At 50.4% G+C, this 21,130-nt stretch overlaps 1 protein-coding gene across 1 annotated transcript in view; it reads left to right on the top strand.

Annotated features, from left to right (window-relative positions):
- Positions 1–21,130, top strand: part of LOC121274925 (flavin-containing monooxygenase 5-like) — a 141,862-nt gene that overhangs the window by 17,340 nt on the left and 103,392 nt on the right. Inside the window, exons 4-7 of the mRNA XM_041182302.1 lie at positions 512–654; positions 7,690–7,889; positions 11,891–12,243; positions 13,479–13,551. Of these exons, the coding sequence (XP_041038236.1) occupies positions 512–654; positions 7,690–7,889; positions 11,891–12,243; positions 13,479–13,551 (769 nt within the window). The remainder of the gene's footprint in view (positions 1–511; positions 655–7,689; positions 7,890–11,890; positions 12,244–13,478; positions 13,552–21,130) is intronic.

Below are 21,130 nucleotides of genomic sequence, written 5' to 3' on the forward strand. Positions count from 1 at the left end.
CTACACCACAGTGACAAAATCCTGGAATTCCCTCCCTAACAGCACTGTGGGTGTACCTACACCACAGGGACAAAATCCTGGAACTCCCTCCCTAACAGCACTGTGGGTGTACCTACACCACGTGGACTGCAGCGGCTCAAGAAGGCAGCTCACCACCACCTTTTCAAGGGGCAATTAGGGATGGGCAATAAACGCTGGGCCCAGCCAGCGACACCCCACATCCTGTGAAATAATTACAATTAAAAATCTGCCCTCCACCATTACATCGTTTCCACCCCCCACATCACTGGCGCTTTACTTGGTTTAACCTTTATCAACATTCATACCTCACAGTTTTGATGAGTGGTTAGCAGCCCCTATCACTGCCCCTCTCCACACCAATGTGGCTTGGCTACCTGATTCTGTCAACAAATTTGGTTGTGTTTCACTCCCACCATCGGTAGTGCCCCATTCTTTCTGTGCAGAATTTGCAAAGACTCACCACAATGTCATTGAATGTGTCCATGTCCAGGCATCGAGAAGTTCAAAGGTCAGTACTCCCACAGTAAAAGCTACAGAGACCCCCAAAACTTCGAAGGGAAGCGAGTGGTGGTGATCGGAGTCGGGAACACTGGAGGTGACCTCGCTGTGGACATCAGCCGCACAGCTAAACAGGTCAGTAACAGGGCCTAAAACGAGGCTATGCTTTGTGGAGTGTCATGGGGATCTGGGGAGGAGATTGGATTGGAGGGTGCTAGCTGCTGCTACATGAACTGTCTACCCCTCTGGAGACTCAGTTCCATTAGAATGGGCTTAAAATTGGTCCGGGAACTTCACAGGCAGTCAGAGTAATGTTGCCCAATTTTGCAACTACCACTGCTAAATTTCTACTCCACTCCTCTAATTATTGAAAGTGTACGTGATCCATAAATTCCATGCCAGTGCAGTGACACACAGTCCGTTGGAGGAAGGCTTGATCTCGGCAGGAACATTCTGTCATGGGAGGCGCCTGGCTGAAGAAAAAGGTCCAACTTGTTCTCTACCCATTATTGCCCATCAGTTGAGTGACGAGGCCATTTCAGAGGGCAGGTTAGGGGGTCAACCTAACGCGCATTAGTGAACCCGATTGGCTGAGGAGGCCCTTTAAGAGTCCACGTTAGGGATTGACAACGTTGCTGTGGGTCTGGAGTCACCCATAGGGCCAGGCCAGGTAAGGAGGTCAACTTTTCTTCCACCGCCACCTCCCCCACTAAAAAAGCGTCATTGACGAACCAGATGACAATTGATGGTTATTTCACGTTCACCTCCACTGAGACTAGTTTTCTATTCCAGGTTATTTCATTGAATGAGATGGGAGTTGAAGGCAGGTTCCACCCTCCTGAGAGCATAAGGCAGGGGGCCCGCTTTTGGTTCCTACTCTGGTGACATTACCACCGCCCCCACCATCTCACTCCCGCGAGGGGGCACCAAACTTGGGGCTGAGTCGCTATTTTGTGACTCAGTTCTACTGAGGTCAGAGACCATTCCCTCTACGTCAGGCTGCCTATGGCAATAGCTTTCAGCTAACGTTTACGTGGTGGGGATCGGGTGGGGACCGGTCGGAGGCATCCACTTCCGACTCAGGTCAATGCAGTGGAAAACCAAAGCGGATGCCACCCTGAAAGGTGGCCGGACTTCTGCCCCCTGGCAGACTGGTAGGCTGAAGACTATGGTGCCAAGCTTTGCTGATGTTTTACCGCAGGGGTTGACCAGTTGGATTGGTCAGTGTCGGGAAAATGGCAAAAGGCACAATGGCCGATTCCAGAGTGATTTTGGCCCAGGGCTCCATGACCATAAGACCATAGGACATAGGAGCAGAAATTAGGCCATTCGTCCCATCGAGTCTGCTCCCCCATTCAATCATGGCTGATAAGCTTCTCAATCCCATTCTCCCGCCTTCTCCCCGTGACCTTTGATCCCCTTACCAATCAAGAACCTATCTGTCTCGGTCTTAAATACACTCAATGACCTGGCCTCCACAGCCTTCTGTGGCAATGAATTCCATAGATTCACCACTCTCTGTCTAAAGAAGTTTCTCCTCATCTCTGTTCTAAAAGGTCTTCCCTTTACTCTGAGGCTGTGCCCTCAGGTCCTAGTCTCTCCTACTAATGGAAACATCTTCCCCACCTCCACTCTATCCTTTCAGTATTCTGTAAGTTTCAATCAGATCCCCCCTCATCCTTCTAAACACCATCGAGTATAGACCCAGAGTCCTCAAACGTTCCTCATATGTTAAGCCTTTCATTCCTGGGATCATTGTCGTGAACCTCCTCTGGACCCTCTCCAGGGCCAGAACATCCTTCCTGAGATAGGGGACCCAAAATTGCTCACAATTTTCTAAATGTGGGCCGACCAGAGCCTTATAAAGCCTCAGCAGCACATCCCTGCTTTTATATTCTAGTCCTCTCGAAATAAATGCCAACATTGCATTTGCCTTCCCAACTACCGACTCAACCTGCAACCCTGACTTTTGTTCCTGTTACAGCATGTCAACAATTAACTGTGGAGGAGGGCTCGTTTGAATGAATTGGAGGGAGATCAGGCCCAGCGTCAACTGGGGTCAGAGAGCAGCAGGTCAAAGGGAAATGGAGCAAAATTCAACTTTAAAACAAAAGGACAGGGGATGGTTGGGGAGTGATGTAGGCACATTCTGGAGGGGGTGGAGGTGGGAAATGGAGGGCAGCCGGTGCTCGAGATCCCTGAACGAGAAATGAGGTAGAGAGCAAGCAAAAAAAAAACATAGATGGCAGGAAAAATAAATTGTGCAGGGTCACCAAGCAATCCGAAATCCCAATGGCATGCTTACACATAAATCGGTAAAGGCGCAGAAAGCAACTGGCCTGTTTCAGAGTAACAGAATGAGAGTCAGCTTGCAAGAGATAAGGAGCCGATCGTTAAAGCTTTCATAGTTCTGTGAGAAAGCGAGAGATGAGCATAAGCGATCACGGTTCCCGGAGTAGTAGAGGCAGTGCCACTTCACACCGGTACTGGAAGGAAGCAGCGGAGCTGGGGAGGTGGTGCCGTGGTGTTACTTTTAATGAACTGAAATAAGTGTCATTCGGACTCGAAGCGTTCACTTTGTGTCTCTACCACCACGGGAGCTACAAGGCCTGCTGAGTTTTGTCCAGCATTTGCGGCTTGGGTTTCAAAGTTCCAGCATCAGCATCCTTTTGCTTCTATCTTCCTGTTCCAGGGTTAAAGCTCAGGCAACCCGGGTTCGAATCCAAACAGCGCAGAATTGAATTTAATGCAAAATCTTGTCCGATGATGATTAGGAAATCATTGTAAAAAAAATACAAAAACATCCGGTTCACCAATGCCCCTTAAGGAGGGAAATCTGCCCTTCTTACCCGGTCTGGCCTACATGTGACTCCAGACCCACAGCAATGCGGTTGACTCTTAAAATTCCCTCTGTAATGTGCAACAAATGCTCACCTACCCAGTGTTGTTCACATCCAATGAATGAATAGCCAAAAACAAAATAGCAATAAATAAATCGAGGTCGTTATTGTTTACCCGTCTCCAAGTTAAGAAGCCGCAACTTATATTCTGCAACTGGTGGAGAGCCAAGTTGGGGAGCCAACTGGAGAAAGGTGTCTTAAGTTGCAGAATTGGCACAAGACAAGCGGTGATGATAAAACTAACCAAAGCCCCTGGCAAAGATGGACAGAGGCCTAGGGTTTTAAAACAGGGCTGTTAGAGTGATGTTGGACCTCTCAGAATTCCCTGGGTTCCAAATCCCTGTGGATCTGAGGGCAGCAAACTTGTTCATGAAAGGAGTGAGGGAGAAAACTAAGAGTTACAGGGCAGCGAGGCCTGACACCGGCAGTGGAGAAAATGCCAGACTGCGATGATTAGGGTTGTGGTAACAGGGAACTTAGACAATAATAATCTGATTGGGAAGAGTCCACTTGAATTCGTCAGAGAGAAATCTCGTTTTTTTTTGACAAATGCCTTAACATTTTGGAGTTTTTAACCAGCAATGCTGAAAAGGGTGGACCAGTCGATGTACTGAATTCAGATTTTCATTCAACTACTTGCAGGCCAAACAAAATTTGGGAGGGGGTGGTGGTAGACAGTTGGGAGGAGGTTGCGGGGTCTTGATTTTTTCGCTTTCTATTCGTTAATGGGGTGTGCCAATCGCTGGCTAGGCTATTGCTCCTCCTAACTGCGCTGTTCCCAGAGCAATGAAGGGTCAACCACATTGCTGTGGGTCAGGAGTCACATGTAGACCAGACAAGGATGGGGGAACTTCCTTCCCACAAGGAGATTGGTGAACCAGACTGGGCGTTTACAACAATCAGCAATGGCTTCCCGGTCATGACTTTAGTCGAATCCTACTTTCACCATCTGCTCTGGTGCGGCTGGAGACCTGGTCCCCAGAGCATTACCCTTGGTCGCTGGAATAGCCTTCCAGCGTCAACACCACTGTTCCACCACCTCCCCTCCCCATGGGTTAGTTAATCCGCATAAATAAATGAACATTTCTTGTGACGGGCGTGGAGCGGGCTGGAAGTTGGCAGAGTAGAAGTCTAAGAGTGGAATTGAGGAGAATTATTTACACCCAGAGGCTGGTGGGGGTCTGGAACTCACTCCCTGAAAGGCTGATTGAGTCAGAAACTCTCATGACATTTAAGAAGTATTTAGATATTCAACTGTGTTGCCGTAGCCTCCAAGCTTATGGGCCAAGTGCTGGAAAAAGGGGCAAACATAGCCAGATCTTTGTAGACCAATGAGGACGCGATGGGCTGAATGACCTCCTCCTGCACTGTAGACGTGTATGGTTGTAGCCTAGCATGAGCTAGAACCTGCCCCTCAGCTATTGGCGAGCTGCATTAGTGATTTGAGAGGACTGGGTGTAACACATCTAAGTTACAATTCAACTGAAACGGATAAAGTAAACCAGGAGAACAGAAGCGCCAGTGTGTTAACAGAATGAGCAGGGAGATGCGAGATGGAACATATTGCGAGGAATGTGAAGCTTTCTACTTCAGTGAGGAAAGCAGTTTTGTTTAATGCTTGAGAGGCCGGAATATTTTGATATTCAGAGGGATGCGGTTGCACTTTCACAATAATCTCAGATGCCAAGTGCCTGGAATAGGCTTAACCTACAAGACTAGGTGCAGTTTCCATTTCTGTGGATATTGAAACAGATTTGTGCAGTATCAGTCCAGAACCAATGGGTGCCTTTATGACCCAGCTCACTGCCCTACTTTGACCCCGTTTCGAGCAAGTCAATTGGTGATTTTCTCAAGACAGCATTCTGCAGAAGCATTTAGAAAAGCTATGGTCATGTTGGACTCAGTGAGAAAACGGTTGGATTGCAGAATGAAAGTGCCTTAGTATAATTGTTAGATTACACCCAGTGTACTGTGTGCTGCTTCAGTCTCCTAATATAAGAAAGGAGCTAACGCCTTTCGAGTCAGGGCAGTTAAAACTTTGATTGCACTGATTTTTGGAGTTAAAGGATTGTCCCATGCTGCCAACATGCGAAATAAGAGTAAAAGTAGTCCACTCGGTCCCTCGAGCCTGCTCCCCCATTCAATAAGATCATGGCTGATCTTGCGCTCCGATTTCCAGTTTCCCGTCTAACCCTGATATCCTTTGATCCCCTTGCCTAACAAGAATATAACCACCTCTGCCTTAAAAATAACCAATCACTGCCCCTCCACCGCCTTCTGAGGCAGAGAGTTCCAAAGTCTCACAGCCCTCTGAGAGAGAAAAATTCTCCTCATCTCTGTCCTAAAAGGGCAACTCTTAATTTTAAAACAGAGCCCCCTAGTCCTGGACTCACCCACAAGAGGAAACACCCTTTCCACATCCACCTTGTCAAGGCCGTTCAGGATCTTGTATACTTCAGTTAAGTCACCCCTCACTCTTCTAAACTCCAGTGGAAACAAATCCAGTCTGTCCAACCTTTCCTCTTAAGACAAGCCGCTTGTTCCAGATATCAATCTAGTAAACCTCCCCTGAACAGCCTCCAATGCATTTACATCCTTCCTTAAATAAGGAGACGAAACCCGCACATAGTCTTCGAGGTGCCCTCTCACCAATACCATGTATAACTGAAGCATAACATCGTTACTTTTATGTTCAGTCCCTCCCGTAGTAAAGGATAATATTCCATTAGTCTTCTGGATTACGTTCTGTACCTGCATACTAATGTTCTGTGTCTAAGGGAAGCTGGTGGTATGGTGGTATTGTCACTGGGGTGTTAATCTATGAAACACAATATAATGGCTGGGGACTTGGCATCAAATCCCACCATGGTAGACAGTGAAATTTGAGTTCAATAAAAATCTGGAGTTAAAAACCTGATGTAATAAGCCCATTTGGTTCACAAATACCCTTTAGGGAAATCTGCTGTCCTTAACTGGTCTACCCTATATATGCCTCCAGACCCAGAACGATGGGGTTGACTCTCCAATGCCCTCTGAACTAGGGCACTTAGGGATGGCTAATAAATGCAGGCTGGTGGGTGAGTGAAATGTACAATCCCTCTCCACCTTGGAATTCTGCAGTCATTATCTGCTTGATTAATACTCAGCCTTTCTTTAATCCTTCCTGCTAAAGTGAACAGTTTCCCAGTATCCCACATTATACTCCATCTGCTAGATTTTTTTTTTGAACTCAGTTTATCCCTATCCGTAGAATTGGAAGAACTTAGCTCCCGAATGACTGAACGGTAAAAGGGTGAGGGATAATCTCAGCAAAACGAGTAAAAGGTTTTCAGGGGCTTGAGAGTGGAGGGATGGGGTTGAAGGATGGTTTACCCCTGGAGAGTCTTGCGGGTTATGGTCGCAGGGTAACTAATTGAGGACTGAGATGAGGAGGTTTCTCTACACTGAACAGAACGATGAGCCTTTGGAATTCTCCATTCTAGAGAGACGTGGGTGCTTAATCAACGAGAGCACTCAAGTCAGGGTTCGATTGGTATATGCATATTATGGCAGGCAGTGAGCGATCAATCATGATCTAATTGAATGGAAGTAGAAGCTCGAAGGGACGAATGGCCATCTGCTTCTCTCATTCACTGCGATCCTATGTGCACATCATGGTTCACACATATGCTTTCTTAATTCGTTCATGGGATGTGGATGTTGTTGGCTAGGCCAGCATTCACCACCCATCTCAGTCCTCAATTTTTTATCCTGTGACCTTAGCCCCTCACTCAAGACTCTCTCTCCCCCATCTCCTAAACGTCTTGTTCAGATGGCATTTAAGAGGCAGCCACATTGCTGTGAGCATGGATTCACATGCCAGCCAGACCAGGGTTTAGAACAGTAGATTCCCTTCCCTAGAGGGCATTAGTGTGCCAGATGTGTTTTTATGACAACTGGCAACGGTTGTCAGTAGGCTTCCCAATCTGCCATGGGTGGGATTCGAAGCCAGGTCCCCAGAGTATTACTCTGGGTCTTCTGAAATGCCAGTCAGTGGCATTAGTACTATGCCACTGCGTCCCCCAATATGACTTCCCTTCGGCTCGAAACTTGGCTTAATTAAGTCGTGGGCTTCTCTGCAAGTGATTATTTAGAGGTTTAATTTCTTTCAAAGTGTGTTTTTTTGGTGTATCGAAGTAGGCGTTTAACCATGGTTTTCACACTTGTATGGTTTGGATCAATGCGCCAAGCTGATCTAACATTGTCCTTACACTGTCCGATCATCCTGTAGGTCTTTCTTAGCACAAGAAGTGGTATCTGGGTATTCAGCCGCCTCGCCACTGAAGGGTATCCTGTGGACATGATGCTGCACAATCGTTACGCATGTTTAATGGGAAGTATTTTCCCCGCTTCCCTTGTCAGCTCCTACTATGAAAGAACCTTGAACAACCGGTTCAATCACGCAAACTATGGACTTCAGGCTAACCACCGGTATGTAAGACCCATGCGGCATTCAGATGAAGGGGTTTTTGGTGATCTGCCATTATAGCGGACGACTGTAGGCTGCCGGAGAGATTGCTGAGCCATATTCAATGGTCTGTGCAATCTCGTGGGATGGACAGGGGTGTCTATTTCCTCCAAGGAAGAAACTTAAACGAGAGATGGACCCAATTATGAAGTTAAAGGGAACGTTTTAAGCGCAGAGTGAGGAACTGTTTTGTTTTAATGCCAGAATCGGTGCACGGGCCCCAGCTATCCATAATCGAGATCAATGACTTGGATTTGGGGATCAATTATAATATTTCCAAATATACGTTGTTGAAGCTTTCCATTCAGCACTCATCAGGACAATTCGCAAGAATAGCAAACGTAAAGGGAGCAACAATTTATACTTCATGAGAAGAGAGTGCTGACTGGTTGTCCAGTGGAATCTGAGTGGTAGAGGCATCGCCATGGGAGAATGCACCATCTGACGGTTAACTGCCAAGCTCTGTGGCAAATCCAAACGAGCAGGTTGTCTCTGGTTGGTCACAATGTTGCCTTGCGGAATGAACCAGAGAATGGCTGTCACCTATTTTGTTTAGTTGAGACATGCCTCCTGGCAGCACTTCTACCAATCGGATTGCACATGCCAACCAGTCAGCACTTTTTTTTTTATCATGAAGTATAAATTGTTGTTCCTTTCACATTTGATATTCTTGCAAATGATCCAAGACTGAAATGTTTCGATAGCAGGTGTCTATTTTCTTTGGCAGTACTCAAGTTCTCTACAACCCAATGGATCTTTTCAAGTTGGTTTATTATGCAAACTAGGTGGGAGTGTGATTTATGAGGAGGGTGTAAAGACTCTTCAAGGGGATTAAGACGGGCTAAATGACTGGGCAAGAAAATGGCAGGTGGTTTACAATGTGTAAAATAATGTGAAGTTACCTCCATTGGTCAGAAAAACAGGAATGTAGAGTGTTCCTTCAAAAAGTGGGAGATAGAGTAGTGTGGAATTCCAAAGGGATCTGGGTGCTGTTGGTTATGAGTCACTGAAAGCTAACGTACAGGTGCAGAAGCAATTGGGTAGGCATATGATAGCCTCCATTGCAAGAGGAGTTGAGTACAGGAGTAAAGAGGTCTTCTGTCACTCTGTGGAGCTTTGATGAGACCATACCTAGAGTATCCTGTACAGCTTGCATCATTTTACATAAAGAAATATATCAATACCACAGGGGGAGTGCAGCAAACGTTCACCTGACTGATTCTTGGGTGGGCAGGATTGTCCCATGAGAAGAGGTTGAGTAATCTGAGCTTCACTCTCTGCAGTACAGAAGACTGAGGGGTGATCTCAACCATACACCTAACATTCTTACAGGGCTCAACAGGGTAGGCACTGGTTGGATGTACCCCCTGGCTGGTGGGAACGAGAACCAGGGAGCATAGTCTGAGAATAAGGGGTAGGCAACACAGGGCTGACATAAGGAGAAACTTATTCACTCAGTGGGTAGATATTATTTGGAAGTTTCAACCCAGAGGACTGTGGAGACTCAATCATCGAGTATGTTCAAAGCAGACATTGATAGTTTGTTAGACATCAAAGACACTAAGGGAAGGCTGGAGGGAGGGGGGGGTGGGGTTGGGGGAGGGGGTCCTGATAGAGGTACACAAAATTATGGGGACATAAGTAGGAAGAAACGTTTCCCCTTAGTGGAAGCGTCAATAACAGGGGGCATAGATTTAAGGTGAGGGACAGGAGGTTTAGAGGGGATTTTAGGGAAAACTATTTTCACCCCAAGGGTGGTTGGAATAAGACCATAAGACATAGGAGCAGAAATTAGGCCATTCAGCCCATCGAGTCTACCCTGCCATTCAATCATGGCTGATAAGTTTCTCAACCCCATTCTCCCGCCTTCTCCCCGTAACCTTTGACCCCCTCACCAATCACGAACGTATCTATCTCGGTCTTAAATACACTCAATGACCTGGCCTCCACAGCCTTCTGTGGCAATGAATTCCATAGATTCATCGCTCTCTGGCTAAAGAAGTTTCTCCTCATCTCTGTTCTAAAAGGTCTTCCCTTTACTCTGAGGCTGTGCTCTCGGGTCCTAGTCTCTCCTACTAATGGAAACATTTTCCCCACATCCACTCTATCCAGGCCTTTCAGTATTCTGTAAGTTTCAATCAGATCCCCCCTCATCCTTCTAAACTCCATCGAGTATAGACCCAGAGTCCTACAACGATCCTCTGGAACACGCTGCCTGAGGGGATGGTAGAGGCAGGGACTCTCACAAAATTTAAGAAGTATTTAGGTGAGCACTTGAAACACCATAGTATAGAAGGTCTACAGGCCAAGTGCTGGAAGATAGGATTAGAATAGATAGGTGGTTGATGGCTGGCAAGGGCACGATGCATGGAAGAGCCTGATCCTGTGCTGTAGAACTCTATGACTCTGTGACTAAAGCTGTGAGCAAATGGGCTTTGAAGTAGAAGGTCAGCCATGATCTTGTTCAATGGCGGAGTTGACTCATAGGGCCAAAGGGCCTACTGTAAAAGGATTAGGGGGAGCTGGTGGCATAATGGCGAAGTCACTAGGTTTGTAATCCAAGGCTAATGCTCGGGGGAGAGAGGGTGTTAACAAACCCCACCAGGGTAACTGGTAGAATTTCAACTCAATTAATAATATTGGCAGTTGAAAGTTACCAACAGCAACTGTGACCACGGTCCATAACTGTGTGCAGTTCTGGTCACCTAACTACAGGAAGGATGTCAGTAAGATTGAGAGAGAGCGCAGAGAAGATTTACTAGGATGTTGCCAGGTCTTCAGGAGTTGAGTTACAGGGAGAGATTAAACAGGTTAGGACTTTATTCCTTGGAGCGTAGAAGGATGAGGGGAGACTTGATAGAAGTTTACAAAATTATGAGGGGGTGTAGACAGAGTAAAGGCGAGTAGGTTCTTTCCACTTAGATTAGGAGAGATAAACACGAGAGGACATGGCTTTAGGGTGAAAGGGGAAAGGTTTAGGGGGATCTTCTTCACTCAGAGAGCGGTGAGAGTGTGGAACGAGCTGCCATCTGATGTGGTAAATGCGGGCTCACTCTTAAGTTGTAAGAATAAATTGGATAGACACATGAATGGGAGAGATCTGGAGGGTTATGGACTGGGTGCAGGTCAATGGGACTAGCGGAATAATATTTCGGCACAGACTAGAAGGGCTGAATGGCCTGTTTTCTGTGCTGTTGTGTTCTATGGTTCTATAACTTCTCCTCCCAAGGGTGTCACGCACGGGAGGTTGGGACCCTCTCCTGGAAGTCCAAACGTAAAGACAGTTGGTTGCCACTCAGGAGAAGTCATGCCCCCATTGAGTGCTGTAAAAAGCATCTGCCTAGTCTGTCCTTTGAACCTGCCATCCAGACCCGGTCCGGCCTACATGTGACTTCTGACCCACATAGCAAAGGCTCTGAACTGCCCTCTGACATGGCTGAGAAAGCCACTCCAGTCAACTGCAGTTAGGGATGGGCAACATTATGCACACATGAGGACACCTTGCAAGAATGCCAATACACAGCGCCCTGCACTTTGCAGGCAGAAATAACATTGTGCTCGTTTCTCCTTAACAAAATAAGTGACAGCCATTCGCTGGTTCATTCCTCAAGGCAATGTTTTGTCCAAACAGGGTCAAGCTGCCCGATTTAAATTTCAATCAATGCTTGGCAGTTAACTGTCAGTCACTACCACTTGTTGCACCCTCCATGGCAAAGTCACTTGCCAGCCAATCAGCATTCCCTTCACATGCAGTATAAATTGTTGTTCTCCCCTCACAAACACTGTACTGGTCAACGTTACTGCTTCAAATTGTGTCTTTGCTCTTTAAGGGGCTGATGTTTACATTGTCCCTAGTGTTTGTTAATATAGTTTTCTTGGATGACGCAACAGGGTTAGACACCGTGGTTGAACGAATAAAAAGGACATCGATGCATGGCACTACCTGTTTTAATCTCTGTTGCAGGGCTCTCGTACGACAACCAATGGTGAGCGATGAGCTACCAAGTCGCATTATCTCAGGAGCCATCCAGGTGAAGCCAAACGTGAAGCACTTTACCGAGACCTCTGCCGTTTTCGTCGATGGAAGCGTGGAGGACATCGATAGCATTCTATTTGCGACAGGGTACTCTGTGGCTTATCCATTCCTGGAAGAAGCTGTCACCGAAGTGCGTGCCACCCATGTTTCCCTCTACAAGCACGTCTTCCCGCCTCAATTGGAGCAACCAACTTTAGCCATTATTGGACTCATCGACCCACTGGTGGCGATAATGCCTATATCCGAAATGCAGTCTCGTTGGGCAACCCGAGTTTTCAAAGGTTTGAGAACATTGCGCATTGACCTCAGATAAAGAGAATCGGCTGGTTAAACAAAATAGAAAAGAAACAAGGAGCCCTCTGATGGTGCACCGCTTGAGTTTCGCTCAAAAAAAAACGAGACATGTCGAAGATTTTTGTCTTGCAGTTACGGGGACACCTCGCAAGAGTGCCAGTGTGCAGGGAGAACAACAATTTATACTGCAGGTGAAGGGAATGCTGATTGGCTGGCAAGTGACTTTGCCATGGAGGGTGCAACAAGTGGTAGTGACTGACAGTTAACTGCCAAGCATTGATTGAAATTTAAACCGGGCAGCTTAACCCTGTTGGGACAAAACATTGCCTTGAGGAATGAACCAGCGAATGGCTGTCACTTATTTTGTTAAGGAGAAACGAGCACAGTGTTACTTCTGCCTGCAAAGTGCTAGGGCGTTGTGTATTGGCATTCTTGCAAGGTGTCCTCATGTGTGCATAATGAAAAGCGCAGCGGGCCAAGAATGATGCTGGCGCACAACCTAATGTTGGCACTCAGCCTTGCAGTGTGGCACTCTTACATGTACTGGAAGCTACATGTATTATTGTAGAGCAAAGATCGGTGATCAGGTGCTTGATAATGAGGACTCCTGTTTGAACGATAGCAAAAATGCCATCCTCTATAACAGAGCGGGTCACCTCGAAAATATCGTGAAAGCAAAAATACTTGCGGATGTTGGAAATCCATAATAATGCTGGAAAAACTCAGCCTCTGTGGAGAGAGAAATGGAACTCACGCTTCTGGAGTCCGTACGACTCTGCTTCAGAGCTCTCCAGTATCATCACCCAAGATGTATATTCAGCTTGCCGTCTCATCAAAGACGGAGGCTCATTTGGAAAGCTCGAGGAGGTTGCTTCTGAAGCCCCCCCACCCCGCCCCCCCCCACCACCCTACACTCCCTGTATAGGAATCACTGCCAAGGCTTAGAGTGGCGCTGCGAATAGACATTGGAAAAAGAGGCCCAGAAGTCAAAACGCGCCTGTCGTCTATTAAAAAAAGTTCGCCATGTTTTTATTAAAGTATCATGGGCGGCAGATACGATGTCAATAATATTGCAAGACTGCCCAACTTGGAAGGTATGCCAATTATGCTAATTCCTGCGCACTGAGAGAGCACTAACCTTTATGGGTTTTACTGTGGTATATCCGGGCCATTGTATACAGAGATGTGCATTGACTTTTTGTTTTCTCTTTACTCTTACAAGGTTTAGCAAAATTGCCTCCTGCTAAGGACATGTTGGCCGAAATAACCAACAGAGAAGAGAAGATTCTGGACAGGTATGCATGTCGTATACAGGCAAAGAATCATGAGGCATTATGGCACCAGTTGTGGCTTCTCAGCTATCAGGTCCACGTGCAGTAAGACAAGGATAATATTCAGGCTTGGGGCTGAGAAGTGGCGAGTAACATTCACACCACACAAGTGCCAGGCAATGACCATCTCCAACAAGGGAGAATCTAACCAGCGCCCCCTTTGGCATTCAATGGGCATTACCATCACTGAAAGCCCCCAGTATCGACATCCTGGGGGTTAGCATTGACCAGAAAGCGAACTGGGACCAGCCATATAAATACTGTGGTTACAAGAGCAGGTCAGAGGCTGGGAATCCTGCAGAGAGTAACTCACCTCCTGACTCCCCAAGGCCTGTCCACCATCTACAAGGCACAAGTCAGGAGTGTGATGGGATACTCCCCAATTGCCTGGATGAGTGCAGCTCCCACAACACTCAAGAAGCTCGACACCATCCAGGACAAAGCAGCCCCGCTTGATCGGCACCCCGTCCACAAACATTCACTCCCTCCACCACCGACGCACAGTAGCAGCAGTGTGTGTACCATCTACAAGATGCACTGCAGCAAATCACCAAGGCTCCTTCGATATCACCTTTCAAACCCACGACCGCTACCATCTAGAAGGACAAGGGCAGCAGACACATAGGGAACACGAGCACCTGGAAGTTCCCCTCCAAGCCACTCACCATCCTGATTTGGAACTATAGGGAGTTCCCAGGATAGAGGAGGGGTTTTGAAGCCCCCAAATCACACAGGACATTACTCAATCGACAGCAGTTGCCCCATCATGTTAACCAGGATTCATAACTAGCCTATTCGTCTTTTACCTTCTAAATGTTTATTTTTGAGTGTATGAGTGGTCTTTCAACACAATACTCCAGAAAACTTTGAATGCCCACCTGTACATTACAGAATCATAAGGGCAGGAGGAGGACACTCAGCTCCTTGTGTCTGCTCCACCATTCAATAAGTTCATGGGTGACCTGGGTGTGCCCCCAGCACCCACATCCAAACCCGCCCCCCACTTCCCCTTATACCACCACCTCCCCCCCACTACCCCCCACCCCCGACACGTTCTGGGGGAGAGAATTCCACATGCCAACGATCGTTGGACGGAGAAACGTTTCTCCTCATCTCTATGTTAAAAGTGAAACTTCTCATTTTTAAACCATGTCCCTAGTCTTAGTCTCTCCTCTAGAGAAAACATGCTCCGGCCGACCATCTAAGAAGGTTTTTTTATCATATAACTGTCTTTGTAACAAAAATACCAGTTCATTAAATTTTTTTAATTGCAATCAGGAATCGTGTGTCTCCAGCCAGAAAAACTGACTGACTTGTGTTTGAGTCATCTCCAATGCACTGAGTAAAGAGCAAACAAACAGCAAAGCATAAGGTAGCAAGGTTGACTTTCCAATGAATCAACAGAATATTGTTGGACGATATTGTGAGATGCTATGGCAGTTTGACCTGGGTCACAAGCAACCAATAATGTCATTATCATCACTGATTCCCCCCACTTTCAACATACTGGAGGTTACCATTGACCAGAAAGTGAACTGTACCAGCCATTTAAATACTGTGGCTACAAGAGCAGGTTAGAGGCTGGGAATCCTGCGGAGAGTCACTCACCTCCTGACTCCCCCAAAGCCTGTCCACCATCTACAAGGCACAAGTCAGGAGTGTGATGGGGTGAGTGCAGCTCCCACAGCACTCAAGAAGCGCGACACCATCCAGGACAAAGCAGCCCCGCTTGATTGGCACCCCATCCACAAACATTCACTCCCTCCACCACCGACGCACAGTAGCAGCAGCGTGTGTACCATCTACAAGATGCACTGCAGGAGTTCACCAAAGATCCATTGACAGTACCTTCCAAAACCAGCACAACACAGCTGCCAACAACCACTCACACAGCTCAGCTCAACTGCCCACACCACCCCCGCAACTCTACACCATGCACACACCACTCACGCAGAACTACACCACAGCACACACCACTCCTGCAGCGCTACACCACTGCACACAACACTCCCGCAGCACTAAAACACTGCACACACCACTCCCACAGCGCTGCACCACTGCACACACCACTCCCGCAGCTCCACACCACAGCACACACCACTCCTGCAGCGCTACAACACTGCACACAGCACTCACGCAGCTCTACACCACTGCACACACCACTCCTGCAGCTCTACACCACTGCACACACCACTCCCGCATCGCTAAACCACTGCACACACCACTCCCGCAGACCTACACCACAGCACAAAGCACTCCCGCAGCTCTACACCACTGCACACACCTCTCCCGCAGCACTACACCACTGCACACTTCACTCCCACAGCTCTACACCACTGCACACACCACTCCCGCAGCACTACACAACTGCACACACGACTACCACAGCGCTAAACCACTGCACACACCAATCCCGCAGCACTACACCACTGCACACACCACTCCCGCAGCTCAACACCACTGCACACACCACTCCAGCTCTACACCACTGCACACACCATTCCCGCAGCACAACACCACTGCATACACCAATACCACAGCGCTACACCACTGCCCACACCACTCCTGCAGCTCTACACCACTGCACAAACCACAACCGCAGCGATACACCACTGCACTCACCACTCCCGCAGCTCCACACCACTGCACACACAACTCCCGCAGCTCTACACCACTGCACACACCACTCCCACAGATCTATACCACTGCACACACCACTCCCGCAGCTCTACACCACTGCACACACCACTCCCGCAGCACTACACCACTGCCCACACCACTCCCGCAGCTCAGCACCACTGCACACACCACTCCCGCAGTGTTACACCACTGCACACACCACTCCCGCAGTTCTACACCACTGCACACACCACTCCCGCAGCTCTACACCACTGCACACACCACTCCCGCAGCTCGACACCACTGCACACACCACTCCCGCAGCTCTAAACCACTACACACACCAATCCCGCAGCTCTACGCCACTGCCGACACCACTCCCGCAGCTCTATACCACTGCGCACACCACTCCCGCAGCTCTACACCACTGCACACACCACTCCTGCGGCTCTACACCACTGCACACACTACACCCACAGCTCTACACCACTGCACACACCAAATCCACAGCGCTAAACCACTGCCCACACCACTGCCGCAGCACTGCACCACTGCAAACACCACTCCCGCAGCGCTGCACCCCTGCACAAACCACTCCCGCAGCTCTACACCACTGCACACACCATTCCCGCAGCTCTACACCACTGCACACACCACTCCCGCAGCTCTACACCACTGCACACAGCACTCCTGCAGCTCTACACCACTGCGCACACCACTCCCGCAGCGCTACACCACTGCACACACCACTCACACAGCAATAAACCACTGCACACAACACTCCCGCAGCTCTACAACACTGCACACACCACTCCTGCAGCTCCACACCACTGCACAGACAACTCCCACAGCTCTACACCACTGCACACACCACTCCCGCAGCACACCACTGCCCACACCACTCCCGCAGCTCAACACCACTGCACACACCACTCCCGCAGTGTTACACCACTGCACACACCACTCCCGCAGCTCGACACCACTGCACACACCACTCCCGCAGCTCTACACCACTGCACACACCACTCCCGCAGCTCGACACCACTGCACACACCACTCCCGCAGCTCTAAACCACTACACACACCAATCCAGCAGCTCTACACCACTGCCTACACCACTCCCGCAGCTCTACACCACTGCACACACCACTCCTGCAGCTCTACACCACTGCACACACCACTCCCGCAACACTACGCCACTGCACACACCACTTCGGCAGCACTACACCACTGCCCACACCACTCCTGCGGCTCTACACCACTGCACACACCACTCCCACAGCTCTACACCACTGCACACACCAAACCCACAGCGCTAAACCACTGCCCACACCACTGCCGCAGCACTGCACCACTGCAAACACCACTCCCGCAGCGCTGCACCCCTGCACAAACTACTCCCGCAGCTCAATACCACTGCACACACCACTCCCGCAGCTCTACACCACTGCACACACCATTCCCGCAGCACAACACCACTGCATACACCAATACCACAGCGCTACACCACTGCCCACACCACTCCTGCAGCTCTACACCACTGCACAAACCACAACCGCAGCGATACACCACTGCACTCACCACTCCCGCAGCTCCACACCACTGCACACACCACTCCCGCAGCTCTACACCACTGCACACACAACTCCCGCAGCTCTACACCACTGCACACACCACTCCCACAGATCTATACCACTGCACACACCACTCCCGCAGCTCTACACCACTGCACACACCACTCCCGCTGCACTACACCACTGCCCACACCACTCCCGCAGCTCAGCACCACTGCACACACCACTCCCGCAGTGTTACACCACTGCACACACCACTCCCGCAGTTCTACACCACTGCACACACCACTCCCGCAGCTCTACACCACTGCACACACCACTCCCGCAGTGTTACACCACTGCACACACCACTCCCGCAGTTCTACACCACTGCACACACCACTCCCGCAGCTCGACACCACTGCACACACCACTCCCGCAGCTCTAAACCACTACACACACCAATCCCGCAGCTCTACGCCACTGCCGACACCACTCCCGCAGCTCTATACCACTGCGCACACCACTCCCGCAGCTCTACACCACTGCACACACCACTCCCGCAACACTACACCACTGCACACACCACTTCGGCAGCACTACACCACTGCCCACACCACTCCTGCGGCTCTACACCACTGCACACACCACACCCACAGCTCTACACCACTGCACACACCAAATCCACAGCGCTAAACCACTGCCCACACCACTGCCGCAGCACTGCACCACTGCAAACACCACTCCCGCAGCGCTGCACCCCTGCACAAACCACTCCCGCAGCTCTACACCACTGCACACACCATTCCCGCAGCTCTACACCACTGCACACACCACTCCCGCAGCTCTACACCACTGCACACAGCACTCCTGCAGCTCTACACCACTGCGCACACCACTCCCGCAGCGCTACACCACTGCACACACCACTCACACAGCAATAAACCACTGCACACAACACTCCCGCAGCTCTACAACACTGCACACACCACTCCTGCAGCTCCACACCACTGCACAGACAACTCCCACAGCTCTACACCACTGCACACACCACTCCCGCAGCACACCACTGCCCACACCACTCCCGCAGCTCAACACCACTGCACACACCACTCCCGCAGTGTTACACCACTGCACACACCACTCCCGCAGCTCGACACCACTGCACACACCACTCCCGCAGCTCTACACCACTGCACACACCACTCCCGCAGCTCGACACCACTGCACACACCACTCCCGCAGCTCTAAACCACTACACACACCAATCCAGCAGCTCTACACCACTGCCTACACCACTCCCGCAGCTCTACACCACTGCACACACCACTCCTGCAGCTCTACACCACTGCACACACCACTCCCGCAACACTACACCACTGCACACACCACTCACGCAGCACTACACAACACTCCCGCAACACTACGCCACTGCACACACCACTTCGGCAGCACTACACCACTGCCCACACCACTCCTGCGGCTCTACACCACTGCACACACCACTCCCACAGCTCTACACCACTGCACACACCAAACCCACAGCGCTAAACCACTGCCCACACCACTGCCGCAGCACTGCACCACTGCAAACACCACTCCCGCAGCGCTGCACCCCTGCACAAACTACTCCCGCAGCTCTACACCACTGCACACACCACTCCCGCAGCTCTACACCACTGCACACACCACTCCCGCAGCTCTACACCACTGAACACAGCACTCCTGCAGCTCTACACCACTGCGCACACCACTCTCGCAGCGCTACACCACTGCACACACCACTCACACAGCAATAAACCACTGCACACAACACTCCCGCAGCTCTACAACACTGCACACACCACTCCTGCAGCTCCACACCACTGCGCAGATAACTCCCACAGCTCTACACCACAGCACACAAAACTTCCGCAGCGCTGCACCACTGCACACACCACTCCCGCAGCGCTACACCACTGAACACACCACTCCCGCAATACTACACCACTGCACACACCACTCCCGCAGCTCTACACCACTGCACAGACCACTCCCACAGATCTGCACCACTGCACACAGCATTCCCACAGATCTACACCACTGCGCACACCACTCCCGCAGCACTACACCACTGCGCACACCACTCCCGCAGCTCTACACCACTGCACACACAACTCCCGCAGCTCCACACCGCTGCACACAACACTCCCGCAGCTCTACACCACTGCACAACCCAATCCCGCAGCTCTATACCACTGCAAACACCACTCCCGCAGCGCTAAACCACTGCACACACCACACCCGCAGCGCTACACCACTGCCCACATCACTCCTGCAGCAGTACACCACTGCACACACCACTCCCGCAGCTCTACATCACTGCAGACACCACTCCCGCAGCTCTACACCACTGCACACACCACTCACACAGCACGAAACCACAGCACACAACACTCCCGCAGCTCTACAACACTGCACACACCACTCCCACAGCGCTACACCACTGCACACACCACTCCCGCAGTGCTGCACCACTGCACACACCACTCCCGCAGCGCTACACCACTGAACACACCACTCCCGCAATACTACACCACTGCACACAACACTCCCGCAGCTCTACACCACTGCACAGACCACTCCCTCAGATCTGCACCAATGCACACAGCATTCCCGCAACTCTATACCACTGCGCACACCACTCCCGCAGCGCTACACCACTGCACACACCACTCCTGCAGCACTACGCCACTGCGCACACCACTCCCGCAGCACTACACCACTGCGCACACCACTCCCGCAGCTCTACACCACTGCACGCACCACTCCCGCAGCTCTACACCACTGCACACACCACTCCCGCAGCACTACACCACTGCAAACACCACTCCCGCAGCTCTACATCACTGCACACGCCACTCCCGCTGCTCTACACCACTGCTAACACCACTCCCGCTGCTCTACATCACTGCACACACCACTCCTGCAGCTCTACACCACTGCACACACCACTCCCGCAGCTCTACACCACTGCACACACCACTCCCGCAGCGCTACACCACTGCACACACCACTCCCGCAGCGCTACACCACTGCACACATCTCTCCCGCAGCGCTGCACCACTGCCCACCACACTCCCGCAGCTCCACACCACAGCACACACCACTCCCGCAGCACTACACCACTGCACACACCACTCCCGCAGCTCCACACCACAGCACACACCACTCCCGCAGCACTACACCACTGCACACACCACTCACGCAGCTCTACACCACTGCACATACCACTCCAGCAGCTCTACACCACTGCGCACACCACTACCGCAGTGCTGCACCACTGCACACACCGCTCCCGCAGCACTACACCACTGCGCACACCACTCCCG

Source organism: Carcharodon carcharias (genome assembly GCF_017639515.1).
Source record: "Carcharodon carcharias isolate sCarCar2 chromosome 39 unlocalized genomic scaffold, sCarCar2.pri SUPER_39_unloc_1, whole genome shotgun sequence".
NCBI lineage: Eukaryota > Metazoa > Chordata > Chondrichthyes > Lamniformes > Lamnidae > Carcharodon > Carcharodon carcharias.